Source organism: Rana temporaria, chromosome 11 (genome assembly GCF_905171775.1).
Source record: "Rana temporaria chromosome 11, aRanTem1.1, whole genome shotgun sequence".
Lineage (NCBI taxonomy): Eukaryota > Metazoa > Chordata > Amphibia > Anura > Ranidae > Rana > Rana temporaria.
The window spans coordinates 144,236,258-144,263,437 of NC_053499.1; the positions used below are offsets into that span (position 1 = coordinate 144,236,258).

The following is a 27,180-nucleotide window of genomic DNA, read 5'->3' on the forward strand; positions in this document are numbered from 1 at the left end:
GTACAAGTTTTTGATGGAGCAAGTCCAAGTTCTGATATTCCTAAAAGGAATAACAGAAAAAGTTGCAGCCAAAGACCAAATAGAAGATGGCGGATCCAATTGCAGAATTGACCTTATTGCTGGACTTTTGGGAATATGACCCCCTCCCCACTCACCCGATGGGTACTTTGTCCTTAGAGGCAGTCACAGTAGGGTGTTATCAATGAGGATTTTGGGTACTCTCCAGGTTTTCATGTCCTAAAAAGTCAACTGCCAGTAACACTTATTGTGCAAACCTCTGGCAGGTATTGCATGTACATAATACGCCTCTTTCTCCCGTTACTCACACAACCATGGGAGCTCTGATCCTGACCCTTCTTCTGTGCTGCTCCATCCAGGCATCTTTAGGGACAGGTAAGATTCTATCATCATTCACTTCTTGTCTTTGTTTTATACAGCAGGGTCATTCCAATCAAAAAGTGATATGTTTGGTTAATTCACCAAACAGTGTCTTCTATATTTTTTTATCATGAATTTGTGCAAAATAATATACAATATAAAGTAACGGTGAAATATTATAGTGAAATAATTCCAAAGTCTCAGAATGCAAACACTTAAATCTTTAGTTCAATTAATTTCAATGAAATCACACACACACACTAAAATGTATGCCACTACCGTCAGTGTATGTATGTCAGGTAGGCCAGTGTAATGGTCAGTATGTCAGGTAGGTCAGTATATGTATGTCAGGTAGGTCAGTGTAATGTTCAGTATGTCAGGTAGGTCAGTGTAATGTTCAGTATGTCAGGTAGGTCAGTGTAATGGTCAGTATGTCAGGTAGGTCAGTGTAATGGTCAGTGTGTCAGGTAGGTCAGTGTATGTATGTCAGGTAGGTCAGTGTAATATTCAGTATGTCAGGTAGGTCAGTGTATGTATGTCAGGTAGGTCAGTGTAATATTCAGTATGTCAGGTAGGTCAGTGTATGTATGTCAGGTAGGTCAGTGTAATGGTCAGTGTGTCAGGTAGGTCAGTGTATGTATGTCAGGTAGGTCAGTTGATTGGTCAGTGTGTCAGGCAGGTCAGTGTATGTATGTCAGGTAGGTCAGTGTAATGGTCAGTATGTCAGGCAGGTCAGTGTATGTATGTCAGGTAGGTCAGTGTAATGGTCAGTATGTCAGGTAGGTCAGTGTATGTATGTCAGGTAGGTCAGTGTAATGGTCAGTATGTCAGGTAGGTCAGTATGTCAGGTAGGTCAGTGTATGTATGTCAGGTAGGTCAGTGTAATGGTCAGTATGTCAGGTAGGTCAGTGTATGTATGTCAGGTAGGTCAGTGTATGTATGTCAGGTGGGTCAGTGTAATGGTCAGTATGTCAGGTAGTTCAGTGTAATGGTCAGTGTGTCAGGTAGGTCAGTGTATGTATGTCAGGTAGGTCAGTGTAATGGTCAGTGTGTCAGGTAGGTCAGTGTAATGGTCAGTGTGTCAGGCAGGTCAGTGTATGTATGTCAGGTAGGTCAGTGTAATGGTCAGTGTGTCAGGTAGGTCATTGTAATGGTCAGTGTGTCAGGTAGGTCAGTGTATGTATGTCAGGTAGGTCAGTGTAAGGGTCAGGGTGTCAGGCAGGTGAGTTTAGTGGTCAGCATTGATGGGCACTGGTAAGCCAGGCAGAATACCACTCCTGTTCAAATCACACTCAGTGCAGAAACCCCTTCTCCAAACTGTATCACCATGCATCCGGAAAGTATTCACAGTGCTTCACTTTTTCCACATTTTGTTATGTTACAGCCTTATTCCAAAATTGATTAAATTAATTATTTCCCTCAAAATTCGACAAACAATACCCCATCATGACAATGTAAAATAAGTTTGTTTGAAATCTTTGCACATTTATTAAAAATAAAACCTGAAAATATCCCATGTACATAATTATTCCCACCCTTTGCCATGACACTCAAAATGGATCTCAGGTACATCCTGTTTCCACTGATCATCCTTGAGATGTTTCTACAACTTGATTGGAGTCCACCTGTGGTAAATTCAGTTGATAGGACATGATTTGGAAAGGCACACACCTGTCTATATAAAGGTCCCACAGTTACCAGTGCATGTCAGAGCACAAACCAAGCCATGAAGTCCAAGGAATTGTCTGTAGACCTCCGAGACAGGACTGTATGGAGGCAGAGATCGGGGGAAGGGTACAGAAACATTTCTGCAGCATTGAAGGTCCCAATGAGCACAATGGCCTCCATCATCTGTAAATGGAAGAAGTTTGGAACCACCAGGACCCTTCCTAGAGCGGGCCGCCCGGCCAAACTGAGCGACTAGGGGAGAAGGGCCTTAGTCAGGGAGGTGATCAAGAACCCGATGGTCACTCTGACAGAGATCCAGTGTTTCTCTGTGGCGAGAGGAGAACCTTCCAGAAGAAAAAAACATCTCTGCAGTACTCCACCAATCAGTCCTGTATGGGGGAGTGGCCAGACGGAAAGGCACATGACAGCCCTCCTGAAGTTTGCCAAAAGGCACCTGAAGGACTCTCTGACCATGAGAAACAAAATTCTCTGGTCTGATAAAACAAAGATTGAACTGTTTGGCCTGAATGGCAAGCGTCATGTCTGGAGGAAACCAGGCATTGCTTATCACCGGCCATGACTATCCCTACAGTGAAGCATGGTGGTGGCAGCATCGAGCTGTGGGGATGTTTTTCAATGGCAGGAACTGGGGGACTAGTCAGGATGGAGGGAAAGATGAATACAGCAATGTACAGAGACATCCTTAATGACAACCTGCTCCAGAGCGCTCTGGACCTCAGACTGGGGCAAAGGTTCATCTTCCAACAGGACAACGTTCCTAAACACACAGCCAAGATAATAAAGGAGTGGCTACAGGACAACTCTGAGTGTCCCAGCCAGAGCCCAGACCTGAACCCGACTGAACATCTCTGGAGAGATCTGAAAATGGCTGTGCACCGACGCTCCCCATCCAACCTGATGAAGCTTGAGAGGTCCTGCAAAGAAGAATGGGAGAAACTGCCCAAAAATAGGTGTGCCGAGCTTGTAGCTTCATACTCAAAAAGACTTGAGGCTGTAATTGGTGCCAAAGGAGCGTCAACAAAGTATTGCGCAAAGGCTGTGAATACTTCTGTACATGCGATTTTTTTCTTTTTCTTTTTAATAAATTTGCAAAGATTTCAAACAAACTTCTTTCACGTTGGTGGGGGATTGTTTGTAGAATTTTGAAGACAATAATGAATTTAATCCATTTTGGGATAAGGCTGTAACATAACAAAATGAGGAAAAAGTGAAGCGCTGTGAATACTTTCCGGAATGCACTGTACCTACCCCCCTAAATATTGACCTCTAAATTATAGATCTACCGTATAAGCATTCCAATAATATCGACCCTACAGATGGTACCATACATGAGTGGATGGGGAGAGGGTATGTTTAAACAGAACTAAATCCTTTTTTCATTTGAAATCTGCAGGATTGGCGCTTCCTCTAGTACAGGGGTGCCCAACCAGTGGCCCGGGGTCCACATGTGGCCCGCGGAGCCTTTTGATGTGGCCCGCGTCCTCCAGCGTTCCTGAATAAGGACTTTCATGGCAGATTTAAAGGAATTTAAAATGACATTTGAAATGATGTTATTATCGTAAAGGTTATATAAGAGTTTATTTATTGGGATTATCTACAAATATCGATAAGAATATTTACATTAAGATCAATAAATCAATAGTACTTTGTCAATACTATAGACCAGCTATTCTCAACCAGGGCTCTTCCACAAGATGCTAGAGGTTCCTTGAGCTGAGGCTGACTCCTATTCGATAGTGCATACTTCCAGAGCCAACACCAGTTTAAGGCCCCTTTAACACGGGGCGGATCAGTGATGATCCGCCCCGTGAACCTCCGCTTGCTCAGCGGGGATTGCTCCGTTGATCCCCGCTAAGCCGGCGGATGACAGAGCGGTCCCCGCACACTGTGCAGGGACCGCCCTGTCTTTTCTCCGCCCTCCCCTATGGGGGGGATCGGATGAACACAGACCGTATGTCCGTGTTCACCCAATCCGATCCGCTAGTATTTTTTTCCTCCGTCACACTTTGGCGGATGGGAGCGGGTCGGATGTCAGCGGGCATGTCACCGCTGACATCCGCGGCTTCATAGAGGAGCACGGAGCGCCCGTTCAGGTCCGCCTAAAAAACTTGCAGGCGGACCTGAACGGGCCGCCCGTGTGAAAGAGCCCTAAGGGTGATTTGCATGACACCAATAATTTTTTGGTATTCTGAACACCACACTGAGGCGCTTGGTGTGCAGCGTTTTACCATCGCGTTTGCCGCGATTTGCAGGCGCTAGCGGGCAAAAAAGGGTTAAACCCACCCGCTTAAATACCATTTTGCGGGCAGTTCAGAGGCGCTACCCCATTGATTTCAATGGGCAGGGGCAACATAGGAGCGGTATTTTTACCGCTCCTACCGCGCCTTAAAGATGCGGCTGGCAGAACTATTTTTAGCGTCCCGCCAGCGCAACGCTCCAGTGTGAAAGCCCTCAGGCTTTCACACTGGATAGAAATGAGCGGCTCTTTCAGGGCGCATTGCAGGCACTATTTTTAGCGCAACAGAGCCTGCAAAGCTCCTCAGTGTGAAATCAGCCTTAGGGACATTTTTCCCATTGACCTGCAATGCATTGACTTTAGCTGGAGTTTCCAGAGAATTAAGCCCCATACACACGATCGGACATTTGTCCAACCAAAAGAGAACATGGTCTCTATCTAAACTCCGATGGAATTCATTGGAATTTCCGATATAATTACTTCGATGGGGCATACACACGGTCGGAATATCCGATGAAAAAGTCCGTCTGACTTTTTCCATCGGAAATTCCGATCGTGTGTATGGGGCTTTAGATATTTTTTCAAGGGTTCCTCAAGAGTAAAAAGGTTGAGAAGGGCTGCTATATAGACTATAGTCAATGTGTTATGTTCTCATGCCCAGCAGATGGCGGTAGACCCGTGGTGGACACAAGGTATGGAAAACTCCAAGGGACGACGCGAATAGTAAAAGAAACGGATAGAACCGTGGACTCTTTCTATGGAATCCCATTTGCAAAACCACCGGTAGGACCGCTACGGTTTGAAGCTCCAGAACCGCCCGAACCCTGGGAGTCAGTGAAAGAAGCCACAGAAAACCCACCCATGTGAGTCCCAGGATGTGAGCTGTCATCTCATTCACTCAATAGAATCTCTTGATTTCAGAAAACAGAACTGATATTTCAGTATTTGGAGGATGCCGGATAGATAAAACTCTAAGGTCCCGTACACACGACCGAACATGTTTGCTGAAACTGGTCCGCGGACCAGTTTCAGCAGACATGTTCGGTCGTCTGTACAGCCGAGCGGACAGGATTCCAGCGTACATTTGCCCGCCAGACTGTTTTCGAGCGGGCTAGGTTTCTAAACTTGCTTAGAAACATGCCCGCTGGAATCCTGTCCGTCGGACATGTTCGGTCGTCTGTACAGACTTACCGTACATGTCCGAGCGGCCGCCATCCCTCGCATGCGTCGAATGACTTCGACGCATGCGTGGAAGCATTGAACTGCCAGGGCCGCGCACGTCGCCGCGTCATCGTCGCGGCGATGGCGCGGCCTCGTCGCCGCGGATCGTGTACGAGTGGATTTCTGTATGATGGTGTGTACAGCCATCATACAGAAATCTTCGGGCGGGCATGTACGCTGAAAACGGTACGGCGGACCGTTTTCATCGTACATGTTTGCCCGTGTGTACAAGGCCTTACAGACTCTTCTATCTCTGTGGACTCTACTGGTGAGATCTCTGCACCTTAGAACCCATTAAAAAGTTCCTACTATCTGTGCTGAGTTCCTGGGTCTGTCTACCTGCTGTGCCCATTATAAGGGATTCTCGTTATTCCTGTGCTGAGTTCCTGAGTCTGTACACCTGCTGTGCCCATAAATTAGGGGTTCCCACCAATCCTATACTGAGTTCTTGGGTCTGTACACATGCTATGCCCGTTATGAGGGGCTTTCATCATCTCTGTGTTGAGTTCCTGGATCTGTATACCTGCTGTGCCCATTATGAGGGGTTCCCACTACCTCTGTGCTGAGTTCCTGGGGCTATACACCTGCTATGACCATTTTTACAGGTTCCCTTTATCCCTGCAATGGGTTCCCAGATCTATACACCTGATGTGCCCATTATGAGGGGCCTCTGTTATCCCTAAACAGAGTTCTCAGGTCCCATTTTGAGGAGTCCTCACCATTTCTACACTGAGTTCCCGGGTCCATACACCTGGTTTTGCCCATTATGCAGAAATACTTCATCTGTTAGCACTCAGTTGAGAATTACTGGTAGCTGCAGCTATATAGAGTAAGGGACATCCCCCCAAAGCTAATGAGTCCAGGTTCAGTCAGACCCTTTTCACCTCTTCCTGTTGTACATCTCTTTTCAGGTGCCCCCAGAATGCAGAACAATTACAACATTTTCTGAAATTAATGAATATAGAGGTGACCCTTCCTTCCACATCCGAGGACTGTCTGTACCTGAATGTCTTCACTCCATCTGACCGAGGAGACAACGCCAAGCTACCTGTAAGTTTCACTGGTGTTCACTGTGTGCTCCTAAATAGGGAAGGGCGAATGGTTCGGCCCAAGCATTAGAACATTTGCCTGTTCCGCCGTTCGCTTAACAACCAAATTTGCAGGGTGTCTCCATGTTGATGGGACAATGGCTTCTTCCCGACAACCCTGGGCTGTGGTTGTTGGGGTCTGCATGTGGGGCTTATCGGAATCTGGAAGCCCCCCTATGTGAATAGGTATTGGGTACATTGTACCCCTACCCATTCACCAAAAAAAGTGTCAAAAAGTAAAAACCACAATACACAGTTTTTGACAAGAAAAAAGGGAAAAAAGTGTCCCGCGATGTCCATCCATCTTCATCAAGATGGTGGGACAGGATGTCTAATGTGACAGGAAAGTGATGTGCAGGAGGAGAAGTGTCCTGGAGGTAAAAGTCTGCAGGGAGAGTGCAGAGGAGGAGAATGGTTTGATGTAACGCTGTCAAGATTAGAGTCCACCATTTCTGCTCTATTCAAGATAATACAAAGAAAATAAGCATAACCGCTATAACATTTGCAAAGGAAGGTAATGAGTGAACCATTTGTCAATGTAAAGCCGGATCCGCTCTAACATTGCAAATACCAATTTGTTTTATGGGCATCCCATATCATTTCCCCAACCAAGTTTAATACCCCAAATAAAATAACAAAACAAAGAAAAATACTTTTCATTGTCTACAAGTGTGACGTAGGGATGTCTGGCAGCAGGGTGAATATGCATGGATGTTAGTAACTAGTGGCAAAAAATGGGGGCTCCAATGGTGTAGGTCATAGAGAGGTTTTAATGAAAAAAAAAACAATACACATAATAAAATATAAAAAAAGGTGATCACAATTCATGAGTATTAAAAGCAATATGAGGAGCAAAATGCATGGCCCGACGCGTTTCGATCCAATAGGACGTCTACAGGGGCGAGCACGACACTCCACACCAGGGAGAAAGCCTCGCATTACTGTGTGGAGTTACAGAAAGAAGAACAGGAAGTGAGGATTTCTCAGAAGAAATAAGGACATTTAAAAGCAAAATGGAAGGATGAGGTAAGTGAAGGAGGACTGCACTAAGGTAAAGGAAGCTATTTAGGGGGAACAACTGTACCTTTACAACCCCTTTAAGCAGTGTAAATAATGTTCTTATTGTGTATCGTTTTTTTAGTGTATGGATTATATAAATACAATATAAAAAGCTCACTAATAGATGAAAAATCTACAGATCGGCTTATATTACAATTACTTGAATTCAATCCCTTTCATTCCTTCCTCAATGCTAAGAACTAAGACGTAACCCAGGGTCAGATTCCCACAGCCTGATACTTTCCCAGGATGGTAAATTTATTTAATACAGACTGTAACCTCTCTTTATCACAGGTCATGATGTTCATACATGGCGGGGGGCTGGTAATGGGGACCGCCGCTACGCATGATGGCTCCGCAATCAGCGCTTATGAAAACGTGGTGCAGGTGTCGATCCAGTACAGACTGGGAATTCTGGGATTCCTCAGGTAGGTCACAGTATACGGGACATCAATCACTTATTTACTTGTATAGAGTGCATTGTACTGATCTACATTGTAGGGGAGTGAAACACAGAGCGAACCAACAGCATGTAACCCAAGAGCAAAGGATTATTCTCCTCCTGGCACCCTATTGGCTGAACTGTATGCCACTCTCTTATCAGCTCCTAGTCCTGAGCTATGGTCTCTCCTCCTTCTTCCACGTGTTACATTGTAACGGAGCTAATTGAAAAGGAGGCTATAATGTTGATACACATTATGATATGATTTTAATCTTTTTGTCAATATCTCAGCGGCACAGATGACACAGATGCTCAGACAGCCTCTGGAAACTATGGACTTTTGGACCAGGTGGCGGCTCTGCGGTGGGTTCAGCAGAACATTAAGAATTTTGGGGGTGACCCCGAATCTGTCACTATATTCGGGGAGTCAGCGGGTGGAATCAGCGTCTCTGCACTGGTAAGTTCTTCTGAGCATTGCTGGAATTCATCCAGGGCCGATCCTAGGGTCACAGGCACCTGGGTGCAGAAATATTTCTGGCGCCCCCACATGGGCGTGGTCATTTTACTAACTCCTCCCCTTTGCAAATGTTTCTATGGCAACGACTCAACCGCAGAAATGCTCCCCCACAAAGTCTTCATTACCCTGGGATCCTTACATGGTCTCTTAACAATAAACAAAATACAGGAAGAGAAGCAGAGTACTTTATTGGGACCTGGAGGGGGGGCCTCTCTGATGGACACAGAGAGGGCTTCTGTTAAAGAGTGTGTTAGAAAGACCCCCAGACATACTACAGACATGATACAGGAGACGGTCAAAGACTGCAGACATAATACAGGAGACGGGCAGGGACTGCAGACATTATACAGGAAATGGTCAGAGACTGCAGACATTATACAGGAGACGGGCAGGGACTGCAGACATGGTACAGGAGACGATCAGAGACTGCAGACATAGTACAGGAGACGATCAGAGACTGCAGACATAGTACAGGAGAAAGTCAGAGACTGCAGACATGATACAGGAGATGATCAGAGACTGCAGACATGATATAGGAGATGGTCAGAGACTGCAGACATGATATAGGAGATGATTAGAGACTGCAGACATGATATAGGAGATGATTAGAGACTGCAGACATACTACAGGAGATGATGAGAGACTGCAGACATGATATAGGAGATGGTCAGAGACTGCAGACATGATATAGGAGATGGTCAGAGACTGCAGACATGATACAGGAGACGATCAGAGACTGCAGACATAGTACAGGAGACGATCAGAGACTGCAGACATAGTACAGGAGAAAGTCAGAGACTGCAGACAAAGTACAGGAGATGATCAGAGACTGCAGACATGATATAGGAGATGGTCAGAGACTGCAGACATGATATAGGAGATGGTCAGAGACTGCAGACATGATATTGTGTATGTATTTTTGTTTTGATGATTGTTTGAAGTTAAGAAAATCAATAAAAATATATTGGAATATATTTATTATATTACTGCCAGTGTCCAAAATACCCGAACAATGCCTGTACCTGATTGGATGACAATTTCCACTCGGTTCCTTACCATTTTTACTTGAGGGACGTTGGCAAAGGGCGACAGGGCCACCCACTTAGTGAATTTCCTGATGAACCGGACAAAACTCTCTCCGTGTATGGCCCGCTGGCTAATTGAGAAAATTACATAGAGCCCAGGTTCACACTGGGTACGATTTGGTACAATTTGAGATGCGATTTCACATGTCAAATCGCATCTCAAATCGGCGGCAATGGCACCGTCCTAATCGGTGCGACGCCGCATCTGCAGCGCTGCACCGATTTCAAAAAGTAGTTCCTGTACTACTTTTTGCGATTTTGGGCCGCGATTTACATTGAACCCTGCACAGATGTCTCTTAAATCGCGGCAAAATCGCAGCCGTAAAATCGCGATTTTACCGCAATTTTGAATTCGCAGCAGTGTGAACCTAGCCTAAGAGACATCTGTGCAGGGTTCAATGTAAATCGCGGCCCGAAATCGCAAAAAGTAGTACAGGAACTACTTTTTGAAATCGGTGCAGCGCCGCAGATGCGGCGTCGCACTGATTAGGACAGTGCCATTGCCGACAATTGCCGGCAAATGCCGCCGATTTGAGATGCGATTTGACATGTGAAATCGCATCTCAAATCGTACCAAATCGTACCCAGTGTGAACCTGGGCTTAAATTGCAAGAATTCCAGAATAAAAAAAACATGGTGTGACCAGTCTGGTGTGGAGGAACTTGAATGTTCTGCATCACCTGAACCCTACTGAACCCTACTGAACACATTTGGGATGAATTGGAACACCAATGGTGAGCCATATCTTCTCATCCAACATCAATACTTTGTATGGCAGGCAGGAGACACTCTCTCCGTGTTCTCCTCCTCGATGGGCACCAAGTGTGGGTCACATGAGAGGCCTATCCTGGGGTGGGTTCTTCTAGGCTACCCTAGGCACACATGGGGAACCTTTGCTGTGTGATGTACACCAGGTACACTTGAACCTCTAAACTGTTCTCCAGTTAACTCTCTCATTCCCGTGTCAATGTCACCTTTATTGTAACTTGTTGCATTTAGTAGGGACATGCAGAGCCTATGCCCACTCTGCCTGTCCAGCGTATGCATGTGTGAATGTGGTAGAAAACAGCCACAATGTGAAGAGTTAAATGGACATCTTTCCATGTGATTTCAGGTCCTCTCCCCGTTGGCCCAGGGTTTGTTTCATCGCGCAATCGCACAGAGTGGAGTGGCCATAATGCGAGGATTCATCGCCAGCTCACCAAAGGAGTTCATGTTTTACAGAAATGTAAGTCATTTCCCACTTTGTATTGAACTTAAACAATGCAGAGAAACACAACTGCCCATCAGCACACCCAAAATCCTCTGCCCATTTTAGTATGCCTGTGTTGAAGTGGCAGCTGGTGCTCAAAATTGTTGGGGGGACGCAAACAAACTGAAAAAAAAAACATCAATTGCCGCCACTGTGCCCATGAAACGCAACCAATGTGCCCATAAAACGCCGCCAGTTTGCCCCTTCAAGTGCAGCCAGTTTGCTCCCTCAAGTGCAGACAGTTTGCCCCCTCAAGTGCAGCCAGTTTGCCCCCTCAAGTGCAGCCAGTTTGCCCCCTCAAATGCAGCCAGTTTGCCCCCTCAAATGCAGCCAGTTTGTCCCCCCAATTGCAGCCAGTTTGTATCCCCAGTTGCAGCCACTTTGTGCCCCCAAATGCAGCCACTTTGTGCCCCCAATTACCACCAGTTTGTGCCCCCAAATGCAGCCAGTTTCCCCCCCAGCCCGGCACTTACCTTCCTCGGGTTAGTGCCGTCCTCTCCACGCTCTCTCCGTACCCTCAATGTCTTCTCCTGCCCTCAATGTCACTTCAGCCAATCAGGTGACCGGTAAGCAGACCCAGTGCACCTGATTGGCTGAGAGGCGGGTCAGTGTTAGGGAAGCGATTCCCTAACACAGCACTGTTAAACACACAGCCCGTGCGCCCTCTGGTTAACCATTTGGAAGCTGATTAGAGCCCACAGGCTGTAATTGGGAAGCCTATTAGTGCCTTTGGCTCTAATCAGGCACTTCCAAAACACACCCACCACTGTTATTGAGATGGCCGGCGCTCAACAGGACACGGACACAGACACCTGAATAGTTACAAATAATGCAGGTATGTTTTTCATGCATTGAGGCTTGAAAAGGGTCCAGTCAAAGTGGATGAGCTAGGTTTGAATTGATCCCAGGTTTAGATGGGACTTATTCCACCAGGCTCCACCTTAAACTAAATATCACTTCTAGGTGGAATACCCATTCAGTACAATATATACCACCCTAATCCCTGACCTCATGGCTGGTCTGGTCCTGCTCAGAAGATACTGAGTACCTGTGAAGGTTTTGCAGGGCACAAATAGCATCAGTAATAATAAAACATGGAGGACAGAAATGTAATGATTCCTCCTAATCTCTACGTTTCATTTGCAGATGGTGGCTAATATGTCGGGATGTGAGCCGTCCTCTCTGATGAGCTGTCTACGGATGAAGTCTGAACAAGAGATCTCATCTATTATGTCGAACAAAGTATGCTATGTTCTCCTCCCTTCACTGTGAAACCTTGGATTGCGAGTAACGCGGTTAACGCGCGTTTCACAATACAAGCATTTTTTTTTTTTTTAAATCCTGACTCGGTTTGCGAGTGTTGTCTCGCAAAACGAGCAGGATTCAAGCCACAGCGGTGTGCAATACCACATTTGACCAGAGGTGCGGGGGCGCCGGAGCCGAGCACAGCCGAGCTGAACCATTCAGAAAAACCTGCAAATACTCCGTGCTCTAGCCTTTCCGAGTTCAGCCGAGCTGTCCCCGAGCCTTTCCGAACATTTTCAAGGCTCTCCGGCGCCCCCCACCTCTGGCCACATGCTGTATTGGATGCCATAGAAGTCAATGCGGAACAAATTATTTTCGTTTTCATTGACTTCTATGGGGAAACTCGCTTTGATATGCGAGTGCTTTGGATTACGAGCATTCTCCTGGAACGGATTATGCTTGTAATTCAAGGTTCCACTGTATAGTATAACTGAATTTATGATCTGCTGGGTAATTGAGGGTTGGGGGGTGCAAACTTCCAAGCTTGTCCTGTGCACACATTAGAGAGCACCATGTCCTGCTCAGGTTAGGGCCGATCCTCGGGTCACAGCCGCCTGGGTGCAGAAATATTTCTGGCGCCCCCCCCACATGGGCGTGGTCATCTTACCAACTCCTCCCCTTTACAATTCTTTCTATGGCAACGACTCAAACACAGAGATGCTCCCCTACCACGGACAAAGGAAACAGGTTAGGTACGGACCGCCCCCCCAGCGACGTCACTGCATGGCTGGTCTCTCTCCACACAGAGACAGACACTCCTCTGACTGGAGGAGGGAGGGGGGACGGGCTTGGGCAGGAAACACAGTGGTGGCGGCGGTGACCGGCGGAGAGAGCCGCCTCTGGACATGGACAAGGAGAAGAGGAGGGAGGGAGGGGAGCAGTCTGGTGTCTCAGTGCCCCCACCTCTGTGGCGCCTGGGTGCACGGTACCCCACGCACCTGCCTAGGATCAGCCCTGGCTCAGGTTAATTTTTTACATGACAGGTTCTCCATGTTCACATTTGTTGCACCCTTGCAGAATTTCTTGCCGTTACCAGTCTGTGTGGATGGAGTTTTCCTGCCTAAACCCCCAGAGGAGATATTGGCTGCCAAAGAAAACAACAAAGTGCCATTGATCATTGGCGTAACGGAGCAGGAATTTGGATGGCTTGCCCTAAAGGTAGGAACAATTACCCAAAATAAGCCCGCACAGAACAACCTGCTTCTAAATCTCCTCTTAGCCAGTTCCTGCCTCCACCCTCCATTTACTGTGTGACCTCTAAGACTTGGTTCACACTGCTGCGACTTGAAAGTAATGCGACTTCCAGTGTGACTTGCTTGCAACTTAAATGCAACTTTCATGCAACTTTGGCTAAAATGTATCTGAAGTCTGATACTGTTGTATCAAAGTAGCATATATTAAGACAATCATTTTGACTTATGTTACATAGTTACATACAGTTCTGCTCATAAGTTTACATACCCTGTCAGAATTTACGGTTGCTTGGCCATTTTTCAGAGAATATGAATAATAACACAAAAACTTTTCGTTCCCTCATGGTTAGTGTTTGGCTGAAGCCATTTATTATCAATTGTGTTTACTCTTTTTAAATCATAATGGCAATAGAAACTACACAAATGACCCTGATCAAAAGTTTACATACCCCAGTTCTTAATACTGTGTATTGCCCCCTTTAACATCAATGACAGCTTGAAGCCTTTTGTGGTATTTGTGGATGAGGCTCTTTATCTTCTCAGATGGTAAAGCTGCCCAATCCTCTTGGCAAAAAAGCCTCCAGTTCCTGTAAATTCTTGGGCTGTCTTGCATGAACTGAAGGTTTGAGATCTCCCCAGAGTGGCTCAATGATATTGAGGTCAGGAGACTGAGATGGCCCCTCCAGAAGCTTAACTTTATTCTGCTGTAGCCAATGACAGGTGGACTTGGCCTTGTGATTTGGATCATTGTCATGTTGGAATGTCCAAGTACGTCCCATACGCAGCTTATTGGCTGATGAATGCAAATGTTCCTCCAGTATTTTTTGATAACATACTGTATTCATGAGGTGAAGAGGATCTTTGGTAATCTATGTGTTTATTAAAAGAGTCTGGGTGCAACTTATGTGGACGGATTGCCGAAGGAATCGATCCAAACAGAGATGGGACGTTCTCCGATTCTGGTAAGGCCTCTGAGACTTTGGAAGTCTGTTGGATGTTAACTGACCCCCCCCCCCCCCAGGCAAACATAGACGCTTTCTTGTACCTCCCAAATGTAAAGATGAGCAGGGCTAGGGACTATTGACAGAAAATCTCCCCATTGTAGTCTATAAAGCACAGGTGTCAAACACAAGGCCCGCGGGCCGAATCTGGCCCTCCATGCCATTTCATGTGGCCCTCGCACCTCTCCTGCAGCTGCAGCAGAGCTCCAGCCTTCCTCTGGTCCTACTCCAGACCCTTACTTTCTGCTTTTAAGAAATGCATCCAGCTTCTTCCCACATAAGGAAAGGGGGGTGCACTGTGATGTAAGGGAGAGTGGGGGACTCAACTTCTGATGGTGGGGGGGCTCTTGACATCTAATCTAAGGGGAGGGGATGCGCTGGACATCTAATCTTACAGATACAACCGGCCCTTTTAAAGGCAATCATAATGCTGATGCGGCCCACGATAAAATTGAGTTTGACACCCCTGCTATAAAGGGTATAACAAGCCCACCAGACTCCACCCCTAGTTTCCATGGAAAGATGTTTTAAGTTTTAAATCTCCCTAGCCCCTTATACTAAGCCCATAAAATGCCCCAAAGATACATTATCATAGTTTTGAAAATGCTCACCACACATGTTACAATCTGAATGTACAATCTCTTTTGGATCTAGCAACAATATATGTGTCAGATGTCCCAGGACAATCTTGCATCTTGGCCATTTTTTCCACCTATGTTGTGTTCCGGGTCATATCCTGGGATCACAGCATTGACCTTATTTGAGTTACCGCACAAGCACAGTAAAATAAAATGCTTTAATTGTAATTATGGGGCGTGAGTGGGCAATTCCAACATATTTAGAAGATCTTGGCAGGACCAAACCATAAAGTGGGTATGTAGGGTAAGGTGACCAGATTTTTTAAATGAAATCCGGGGACATATTTTTTTTTTTTACTAGTAATGACGGCAATTAGCGACTCTCTGCCCCTGGTCACCGCCGCCATCCGCCAAACAAGCCTGTCAAGTCTTATTCTCTAGGCCACGGCTACTACTGGGTGGGGAGCAAAGGAAGATCACTCCGCCGGGGAAGGCAAGGAGATAAGCAGGCAGGAGGCTGGCATGGACTTGAGCCAAGGCAGAAGAAAATGCGAGCAGAGCTGAATGGGCATGCACCCGAACCAGCACATGATCATCAGAAAGGGACACAGATAATGGGAAAAAATGCACCCCCCTAAGCTAGTAGGAGTGGAGGAACAAGGGTGTGTAATTCAGAATATTTTTTTTTACTTCTGCACTGACTGTCTTTGAAATTGCCCCAGCCCCTGTTCAAATACAATCCAGGGACAAAACCGGGGACAGACTTGATCTGGGGACAGTGTCCTCAATCCGGTGACTGTCCCCGGAAACCAGGGATGTCTGGTCACCCTAATGTAGGGTAGTCACTGCCTATTTAGAGGGGGACTGGGCAGGACCAACCCACAAAGTGGCCATGATTTGAGCGCGCCCACCCCAAAAGTGTGTGGGTGGAATGTAGTGTGTCTTGATCCAGGACCATAATGATGCAAGTATACAACAATAATGTAGTAAAAGGTAAAAAAAAAAAAAAAAATGTGCATAGAGAACAAAATAAACAGCCAACACGTCACTAGATATAAAGTGCAAAATGGAAATAAAAGACAAAAGTGTGGCGCTAAGTGAGCAAGTGAATAAAGTATGAACCTGATAAGGTAAAATAGTCAGTGCAAAATTGAATGTGAACAAAACCAAAACATAAAAGTCCAAAGTGAATAATAAACCTCTATGGAAAGTCCATTAGACCCTTCTTGGATAATCCGGAATGAATCTTGAAAATACAGTCAAAATGGAAGAAGTGTTTTGAAGAAGCTACTTCTAGCTACACTATGATCTGGATAAATAAGAACCTTCACAGATCGAAAAAGATTGTACAGAGATTGGGGGGAGATACAACAAATCTGGTGCAGCTGTGCATAGTAACCAATCAGCTTCCAGGTTTTATTGTCAACGCTTAAAGCGGAGGTTCACCCGCACAGGACACTATTTCCCCCTAGATTCCTGCTCGTTTTCTCTAGGGGAATCCGCTAGTTGTTTTAAAATATGATCCGTACTTACCGTTTACGAGATGCATCTTCTCCGCCGCTTCCGGGTATGGGCTGCGGGACTGGGCGTTCCTATTTTGATTGACAGTCTTCCGAGAGGCTTCCGACGGTCGCATCCATCGCGTCACGATTTTCCGAAAGAAGCCGAACGTCGGTGCGCAGGCGCAGTATAGAGCCGCACCGACGTTCGGCTTCTTTCGGCTACGAGTGACGCGATGGATGCGACCGTCGGAAGCCTCTCGGAAGACTGTCAATCAAGAAGGAACGCCCGCTCCCGAAGACCCATACCCCGGAAGCGACGGAGAAGATGCATCTCGAAAACGGGTAAGTACGGATCATATTTTAAAACAACTAGCCGATTCCCCTAGACAAAATGAGCATCCATCTAAGGGGAAAAGGTAAAAAAATAAATAAATGGGTGAACTCCCGCTTTAACTGATCAAGCTGAAGTTAAAAGCTGATTGGTTACTCTGCACAGCTCCACCAGATTGTGTGTGCACTAGTTTTAGTAAATCCCCCTCATTGTTGGGTCAGATTGTAATGTGGAGGATGAGCATTAGCCATGTAGTCGGGATCCAGGGAGGGTGGGAGTCGTAAATCTGAATATGATTTGGTGTTTGCTGTGTGTGCAGGGTGAGATCTCCGGTCTGGATTACACATTGCTGGACGAATACTTTGGGAACACGGAGGACCCCCTGGAAAACCGAGATCACTTTCTAGACCTGCAGGGCGATGTCATGTTTGTCATGCCAGCACTAAAGATAGCAAAACTTCACAGAGGTGTGAGGCTCCAGATCCCCCTTCATGGCCCTCATTTCAATTGTTATTGAAGAACTCACCTGAGCACTGTTTTAATCTGTATATGTGATATCAATCCAGCGATGTTTCAGAAAATCAGCCACCCTGTTCCCATTCCTCTAACAGTCAGGCACAGGGCCGATCCTAGGGTCACAGACGCCTGGGTGCAGAAATATTTATGGCGTCCCCACATGGGCGTGGTCATCTTACCAACTCCTCCCCTTTACACATGTTTCTATGGCTACGACTCAAACACAGAGATGCTCCCCTAAAAAGTCTTCATTAGTGTCCCCCATCAGAGCCCCCTCCAGCAGGTGTCCCCCATCAGAGCCCCCTCCAGCAGGTGTCCCCCATCAGAGCCCCCTCCAGCAGGTGTCCCCCATCAGAGCCCCCTCCAGCAGGTGTCCCCCATCAGAGCCCCCTCCAGCAGGTGTCCCCCATCAGAGCCCCGTCCAGCAGGTGTCCCCCATCAAAGCCCCCGCCAGCAGGTGTCCCCCATCAGAGCCCCCTTCAGTAGATGTCCCCCATCAGAGCCCCCTCCAGCCGGTGTCCCCCATCAGAGCCCCCTCCAGTAGGTGTCCCCCATCAAAGCCCCCTCCAGCAGGTGTCCCCCATCAGAGCCCCCTCCAGCAGGTGTCCCCCATCAGAGCCCCCTTCAGTAGATGTCCCCCATCAGAGCCCCCTCCAGCCGGTGTCCCCCATCTGAGCCCCCTCCAGTAGGTGTCCCCCATCAAAGCCCCCTCCAGCAGGTGTCCCCCATCAGAGCCCCCTCCAGCAGGTGTCCCCCATCAAAGCCCCCTCCAGCAGGTGTCCCCCATCAGAGCCCCCCCAGCAGGTGTCCCCCATCAGAGCCCCCTCCAGCAGGTGTCCCCCATCAGAGCCCCCTCCAGTAGATGTCCCCCATCAGAGCCCCCTTCAGTAGATGTCCCCCATCAGAGCCCCCTCCAGCAGGTGTCCCCCATCAAAGCCCCCCCCAGCAGGTGTCCCCCATCAGAGCCCCCTCCAGCAGGCGTCCCCCATCAGAGCCCCCTCCAGCAGGTGTCCCCCATCAGAGCCCCCTCCAGCAGGTGTCCCCCATCAAAGCCCCCTCCAGCAGGTGTCCCCCATCAGAGCCCCCCAGCAGGTGTCCCCCATCAGAGCCCCCTCCAGCAGGTGTCCCCCATCAGAGCCCCCTCCAGTAGATGTCCCCCATCAGAGCCCCCTTCAGTAGATGTCCCCCATCAGAGCCCCCTCCAGCAGGTGTCCCCCATCAAAGCCCCCCCCAGCAGGTGTCCCCCATCAGAGCCCCCTCCAGCAGGCGTCCCCCATTAGAGCCCCCTCCAGCAGGTGTCCCCCATCAGAGCCCCCTCCAGCAGGTGTCTCCCATCAAAGCCCCCCCCCTAGCAGGTGTCCCCCATCAGAGCCCCCCCAGCAGGTGTCCCCCATCAGAGCCCCCCCAGCAGATGTCCCCCATATGTGGCATTTTGGTGGCACTCAGAGAGCATTTCTGGGAGTGTACGGGATGATTGGCAGAAGCTCTGGCCAACCCAGAAGCCTCTCATCACACCGCCTATGGGAGAAGAGCCGACACACGCAGAGGGGGTGGGGCAGACAGGAGCACCGGACAGAATTAATAAGTGGAGTCTAGTACCGAAACGTGTTCCGGTATTAGGCTCCGCTGTGGTACCCAGCCCAGATTCCGGGGGCAGCGGGAGGTATGCGCTCTTGTCAGTTGCCAGCGGAGAGAGCGAGCGGGATGGAGAACTGCTGCACCCGCTACATGCGCTCCGCCTCTGGACACAGACAAGGAGGAGGGAGCGGAGCACCCCGTGCACCCTGCCTAGGATCGGCCCTGGTCAGGCACATGGGAAAAATTCTAAATATTGGGACCTGTATGTAGCCACTCCCCTTCAGTATTCCATAGGTGTGTTGGTCAGAACCAGGTAAAAAGCTGAGCTCTCAAAGTGTCTTCTGTCCTGCCCCGAGTGACCTGTGATGGATTAGCTGTGTCAGCAACAGTCCCTAAAATAGTCAGAATTGTTCACATTCTGCAGGTGGCCATGGCATCACCCACTGTATCCATTCCACTATGGATGGTGGTGGAATGTAACAGAAGAGTTAGGAAACAACTTTCCATGTAGTTCACCAACCACCAAGCAAAGTGTTTATGACTGACAGCTGGAAGCTTAAGGCGGCATAATATGGGCACAGTAGATCAAGGAACAAAGTACAGGGGTGGTGGGAACCCCTCATAATGGGCACAGCAAGTGTACACACCCAGGAACTCAGTGCAGGGATGGTGGGAACCCCTCATAATGGACACAGCAGGTGTGTAGACTTAGGCCCCATACACACCATAGAATCTATCCGCAGATAAATCCCATCAAATGGGTTTCTGCGGATAGATCCTATGGTGTGTACACGCCAACGGATATTTATCCGCAGAGAAATCTCCCCTGGGATGGATTTCCAGCAGATGGATATTTGCTGACATGCACAACAAATCCATCTGCTGGAATCCATTCCAACGGATGGATCCGCTCGTCTGTACAGACTTACCGGATCCATCCGTCTAAAGGGATTCCCCGCACGCGTCGTAATGATTTGACACATGCGTGGAATTCCTTATATGACAGCGTCGCGCCCGTCGCCGCGTCATAATAGCGGCGACGGCGCGACACGTCATCGGCAGAGGATTTCAGCGCGGATTTCAATGCGATGGTGTGTACACTCCATCGCATAGAAATCCTCTGAAATCCTCGAGAGGATTTATCCGCGGATACGGTCCGCTGGACCGTGTCTGCGGATAAATCCTCTCGTGTGTATGGGGCCTGAGAAACTCAATGCAGAGATGGTGGGAATACCTCAAATTGGATTTTGGGTTTCAGTGAAGGGATCTTATAAATGCAGTGATGGAGAGATAACAGATAGTGATAAATAATTTAAAGGGGTTGTAAAGCTTTGTGTTTTTTCACCTTAATGCATCCTATGCCTTAAGGTGAAAAAACACCTTGCACTCTCGGGAACCCCAGCCCCCCCATTTTACTTACCTAAACCACGAAACTCTGTGGGCTCGTTCCCGCGATGGTTTACCCCAGCTTGAGGCGGCTCGTCATTGGAGATGGATAGCAGCGCAGCCACTGCATCCCGCTGCTGTCAATCCAATCAATGATGCGGCACGCTGGGAGGCGGGGCCGAGTCATACAGTCAGCGGCTATAGCCGCCGGCTGTATCACAGAAGCGTGCCCGCAAGCTAACCCCCTTGGGAGAGAGCTTCCCAAGAAGGGGGTTAGCTCTTGAGGGGTGGAGCCCAGACAGCCGCCGAGGGACCCCAGAAGACCAGGATCGGGGCCACTCGGGCAAAACGAACTGCACAGTGGAGGTAAGTATGAAATGTTTGTTATTTAAAAAAAAAATTATATATATATATATATATATATATGTGTGTGTATATATATATATATATATATATATATATATATATATATATATATATATATATATATCTTTACAACCCCTTTAAGGCTCCATTCACAACAGTGTTGTTACAAAATAAAAGCTATATTTTAAGATTTAATATCTCAAAGCTATGATAAGAGTTAAGTAAGAGTTCTTTTGACAAGAATTGAAAGCTTCAATACAATAAACATTTATTAGAGCTTATACAAAGTCTAATCTAACACACAGAACCTATCTATAGTCTCAAACAAGACCATAGGTTAAAATACATACATTTACATGAAGGAATCTAGAGCATATTCCTCTAAAACATTAGATTACAAGCGTGTGCAGTTGCTAAATGTAAATATAACATGCCTATATCATAGTTACCCTTTTAGACCCATCCTTAAAGTGGAGGTTCACCCTCAAAAAACATTCTGACATCACATGGAGTCGAGCCATCCTACCGACAGAATGCCGGTGTTTTTTTTTTTTTATCAGCACATACCTCGTTATCACGATTTTCACCCCCCGGCAATCCCGCGGGACTGGCCGTTCCCAAGCACTGCCTGTGATTGACAGGCTTCCGAACGGCGCATACTGCGCGTCACAGGTTGCCGACAGAACCCGAACGTCGGTGCGCAGGCGCCGTATAGAGCCGCACCGACGTTCGGGTTTTTTTTTCAGTATGCGCCGTTCGGAAGCCTGTCAATCACAGGCAGTGCTTGCGAACGCCCAGTCCCGCGGGATTGCCGGGGGGTGAAAATCGTGATAACGAGGTATGTGCTGAGAAAAAAAAAAAAAAACACCGGCATTCTTTCGGTAGGATGGCTCGACTCCATGTGATGTCATATTTTTTTTTGAGGGTGAACCTCCACTTTAAGGCCAGGTGTCCATAAAGTGAGCTCCATAAATCTGTGCTGTGGAGTATATCTCTCTATGCTGACGTCCCATTGGTTGGCCTAGCTAGGATCACGATTGGAGGCCTGACTACATAAGTCAGCCCCCTTTCATGCAAATCCTGGTGACTATAATTTTCCCAGGGTTAACAGGGTGTGGCTATCTTGATTGAACATCCCAGCATGGGGTCAGTCACAGAAAGGGGTTCAACTCACTGACTCCGTATTGTCTAGTAACTTAACAAAGGCTTTGCTATGTGCTAAATGCCATGACTTAGCATGCTAAATGAACAATATACTTTGTATGCTGAATAAAATGTCTTCAGCCACTACTAAGAGAAACATATTCATAATTACAATATATATATATATATTCATACACAGCTCTATATATATATATATATATATATATATATATATATATATATATATACATATATATCTCTATTTAATTTAGATTACCCAAAAACCATATGGCAACAGTGTATATCTGTGAATAATTTGTTGTGTTTAGAGGTTACAAAATACCCCCAGCATAAATCTTCATCCCTTTCCTGCACAATTCCCCCCTAAATTCTCCCTTCCGGCAAAAAAATGTCCTTTCCACCCCAATCCCCCTTCCACCAGTGCAACCATTAGATCTCAGATAACCGTGGCTCACTCCAGGGGGGCATCCCTTCTCATAGGCTCCTTCTGTTGTGTCAGAGCAGAAGAGGATCCTAGAGGAAGCTTCCCTCAGCTCTGAAGTGTATTATTGAGACACGCAACCGGCATCTCTCCCCACCGACTGCCTGTCACAGTAATAGAGCGGGCGATCACTGCATCTGGGTCCCAGGGCAGGAGATGTGAGGCAGGTGCCTTGGATTCCCAGCACTAGCATGCCCCTGCCAGCTACATTAGTCCTGGGACTCCAGCTCCAGACTTGTGGGATGCCGGGATTTAGTTGAAACCTTGGAATAGCCCCGCAGAATCCGGGGTGGTTGGGAGGTATGTATATAATATTTAACTTGTGAGCCCATAGCTGAGATTTATACAAAATATATTTCTTGTTCCTTGGCAGATTCCGGATCCCCCGTCTTCTTCTATGAATTTCGGCATCGTCCGTCCTTGTTTCAGATCAGTAGACCAAAGTGGGTGAAGGCCGATCACGGCGATGAGGTTTTGCTTGTGTTCGGAGTTCCCTTCGTGACACACAGCGCTCTCAATAAATCACGTACGTTGGGCTGGAATTTTTTTTTTCAGTAGTCCCCCATCAGGACCTTCGGACTTTGGCTTTATTTTGTTTGGTTTGGAGGGGGGAACAAACTAAAACTGTATGACAATCCTATAGAGAGACAATCTGGCAGACTTTTATAAATTTGTTGATTGGGGGGGGGGGGCAGCTTTTGCCATAATCTACAAGAATGCACAGTATGCACCTACCTCCTTCTGTGCTGTCATCCGTTGATGACTGGTCAAGACACCACATTCCCAGCCTTCAACAATCACCGCCGCCAAATTCCCAATTCTTCCAGGTTACGCAGTGATCATCTTCATTTTTTGCAGAAGACACTTTGGTCTCTTGTGCCTAATATTCCTCCCTTCTGGCAATGTTTTATCAATTCCGCTTGAGTGCCCCCCCCCCCCCCTGGATTCCAATGAAAGGGGTGTTTTTTTTTTTTTTTTTCAAGCATGTGATTAAAAAAGAGGCTCTAATAGGCTTCACTACACTGCGCCCTGAGTTCACCCACTTGTGTGACTATAGCGAAGTAATTTTCACTATTACCACACTTATCCTCCTCCCAGCCAATCAGGAAGCCCCTATAGGCCAGGGAGTCTAAGAACTCCCTAGCCAATCGTGTCTCAAGACACACTTCCTGTTCCTGTGCGGCCGGGAGGAGAATGTCCCACTGTGTGCTTGCTGGAGCGGCCCCGGCTCTTCCTTCGCCCTATTCCATAAGGTAAGGCAGCATTCACAGTGTCTAGTGTCTACCCCCCCCCCCCACACTGAATTAAAACGCAATATACCTCTGAGATATGACCTCGGATTTTTGGTCGTATTTGTAATATCATTGGTGGAACAGAGGACCAAGATCTGGGACAGTACTGGCAAATCCATGACATTTGACAAGCATATGAACGACTCATGGACAGCAAGCTTAATCTGGCTGAAATTAAATTAAATTGTTCTGTTTTCTTTTCTTTTCCAGATACATATCCAGAGGAAGAGAAGAAACTCAGCAAAACCATGATGAAATACTGGGCCAACTTTGCTAGAACAGGGTAAGCCATGGTGACTCCTCTCCCCATTTGACAAGAAGTTATATCTGCCCAATGTGAACTCAACAATACAATTCCAACAGAGGACCCAACCCTACACTACTCTGATTCCTCTATATAGATCTTTAGTTATCACTAGAGGGATCACCAGCAGGAGGAAAGAGGTCCTGATTCTTCTATATAAACCTTTATAGCCGGATTCAGAAAGACTTACGCCGGCGTATCTAATGATACGCCGCGTAAGTCCATGGATGCGCCGTCGTATCCATGCGCCGTATTCTTGTACTAAGATACGCCTGAATTTTGGCTTCCTACGACCGACGTAAGTCTCCTACGCCGTCGTATCTTGGGTGCATATTTACGCTGGCCGCTAGAGGCGCTTCCATTGATTTACGCGTTGAATATGTAAATGAGCGAGATACGCCGATTCACGAACGTACTTGCACCCGTCGCAGTAAGCTACGCCGTTTACGTAAGGCGTACGTCCGGCGTAAAGATAAACCACCAAAAAGCTGGCCTAAGTCATTTAGGGTATGGACGTCGGAACTGCCGTCGGATTTTACGTCGTTTACGTAAGTCGTAGGTCAGGGATCTTCAAACTACGGCCCTCCAGCTGTTGCAGAACTACACATCCCATGAGGCATTGTAAAACTCTGACATTCACAGACATTACTAGGCATGATGGGAATTGTAGTTCCTGAACAACTGGAGGGCCGTAGTTTGAGGACCTCTGTCGTAGGTGAATGGGGCTGGGCGTAGGTTACGTTCACGTCGTTGCCATTGAGCCGTCGTATCTTAGGGCGTAAATTCGACGTGATTCTGAGCATGCGCGCGAATGCTCCGTTCACACGCCCATGCATTTACATGGGGTCACGATTCATTTTAATACAACACGCCCACTACCTGCCTACTTTGAATTAGGCGGGCTTACGCCAGCCTATTTACGTTACGCTGGCGTAAATATAATAGCAAGTGCTTTGTGAATACTCGGCTTGCCTCTCAATGTTACGTCCGCGTAGCGCATATGAGCTGCGCTACGCCCGCTTAAACATACGCCGCTCTACGTGAATCTGGCTCTTAGTTATCACTAGAAGGATCACCAGTAGGACAAAAGAGGACTGGATTCCTCTATAATTCAGGGGTGTCCAAACTTTTTTCAAAGAGGGCCAGATTTGATGAAGTGAACTTTTGCCTGACATTCTTTGAAAGAGATGAGCTTGGGCGTATTATTTGTATATACCGTATTTATTGGCGTATAACACACACCTTCACTTTAAGAGGGAAGTTTCAGGATTTTTTTTATTTTAAATAAAGAACTGTGAAGCAAAATAAGGGTCAGTGCCCATCTGTAGCCTCACAGGTGCCCATCTGCAGATCCACCATTGCCATGAATGTAGCCTCACCATTGCCATGAATGTAGCATCACCATTGCCATGAATGTAGCCTCACCATTGCCAGGAATGCCCCCACCATTGCCAGGAATGCCCCCACCATTGCCAGGAATGCAATCACCATTGCCAGGAATGCACCCACCATTGCCAGGAATGCCCCCACCATTGCCAGGACTGCACTCACCATTGCCAGTAATGCACCCACCGTTACCAGGAATGCCCCCACCATTGCCAGGAATGCACTCACCATTGCCAGGAATGCACCCACCATTGCCAGGAATGCACCCACCATTGCCAGGAATGCACTCACGAGCGCCAAAGATTATCTACAGGAAAATTTCCTGTTTACACGGCGACCTCTTTAATAGAAAGTCCCGCCTCCTTTGATGGACAGAACAGTCGTCCGATGGCAGTGCCGGAGATGGGACTTCCTATTACAGAGGCCGGCCGTAAACAGGAAATTATTCTCTGTGTGTGTACGGCGCTCGTTCCGCCTCCTCCCTGTTCTCCAAGGCATATACATCTTTGTGGCCCCGTCACTGGGAGATCGTCGAGAGGCCACAAAAGATATATATGTCCAAATAACCAAAACTGAAACACAGGCTGCGATTGGCCCGCGGGCCGGACTTTGGACATGCCTGCTCTATATACTGTGAATATTTAGTTATCACTAGAGGGATCACCAGTAATAGGAAGGAGGTCCTGATTTCTCTATATAGGGGTCACCAGCAAGTGGCAAACTGGATGTATCATTAGTCTTTTTCTGCCCTCACTCTTCTATGTTTCAAATTCTTAGTAAAAATATAATTTCCTCCTTGTCTCCACAGTGACCCAAACGGATCCGACATGACTCAGTGGCCACAGTACGATGAAGATGAAAATTATCTGCAGATTGATATTCAGCAGAAAGTTTTTCAGAGACTGAAAGAGAAAAAATTCAACTTATTGACTAAAGTTCTTCCCGAGAAGATCCTGAAGACACTTGCCGAGAAGACACAGAAGATATTGGAGTAGGCATGAGAGCACACTGTATAACCTTCCGTATCATCATCCTAGGAAAACATAAATCACCATTCCCAAACCTTTCACCTTAATTTTAATGACACTAAAGACTGATAATTGAGTTCTGGGTGGAGGATGGCAGGTTGACAAATGTTAATTTTTTTTCTCTGTAATGGTGTTTGCACTTTACAAATGTCCAATAAAATGCTCTCCCAACTCTGTAAGTCTCGTAGACCAATAATTAAAGCTCCCAATTCTAGAGGTCGGAAAATGTCAGGTTTCAGCATCAATGCTGATATCGATTTCTCAGCTGAAAACATCTTATTACACCCTCGATTATTTTCAGAACTTTCAGCACCTGATTTAATCACGTACTGAGTATGCAGCATTGTTTTTTTTTACCGCATTTTTGCAGTAAATTGCATTTTGCATGTTTTTTTCCCGACCTGCTAAGGAGCAGGTTGGGAAGTCAGATTCGGCCCCCCATGTGAATGGGTACCCATTCACCCCAAAAACATACGTTTTTAATAAAGGACTTGTCAAAAACTGTCTCTTGTCTTTTGTCACACTACACTACTTTTTTTTTACAATGTATGGGGGGCGAATCTGTGTTAGCGAAATCAGGCTGTATGCAGAGTACACAGACAGATATTGTGTCTCTAAGGCCGGGTACTCACGAGCAAACATGTACGGTGAAACCGGTCCGTCGGACCGTTTTCACCGTACATGCCTGCCAGAGGGCTTCTGTACGATGGTTGTACTAACCATCGTACAGAAGTCCGCGCGTAAACACTACGCGGGGCGTGTCCGCGTCGTCGCCGCGACGATGACGCGGCGATGACGCGGC

At 47.2% G+C, this 27,180-nt stretch overlaps 1 protein-coding gene across 2 annotated transcripts; it reads left to right on the forward strand.

Moving 5' to 3' along the window:
- The first annotated feature begins 274 nt into the window (after nucleotides 1-274).
- Nucleotides 275-26,552, forward strand: LOC120917792 (pyrethroid hydrolase Ces2e-like). 2 transcript variants are annotated; one of them, XM_040329336.1, is made up of 13 exons: nucleotides 275-393; nucleotides 4,965-5,166; nucleotides 6,436-6,574; nucleotides 7,966-8,099; nucleotides 8,405-8,570; nucleotides 10,830-10,943; nucleotides 12,114-12,209; nucleotides 13,290-13,430; nucleotides 14,353-14,427; nucleotides 17,197-17,344; nucleotides 22,742-22,894; nucleotides 23,871-23,943; nucleotides 26,159-26,552. In XM_040329336.1, exons 1-13 carry the CDS (start codon nucleotides 333-335, stop codon nucleotides 26,343-26,345), a joined length of 1,689 nt encoding a protein of 562 aa, XP_040185270.1. In that variant the 5' UTR covers nucleotides 275-332; the 3' UTR covers nucleotides 26,346-26,552. The 2 variants fall into 2 exon arrangements, with proteins under 2 accessions (XP_040185270.1, XP_040185272.1); XM_040329338.1 differs by having other exon boundaries at nucleotides 4,968-5,166.
- The last annotated feature ends 628 nt before the right edge of the window (nucleotides 26,553-27,180 follow it).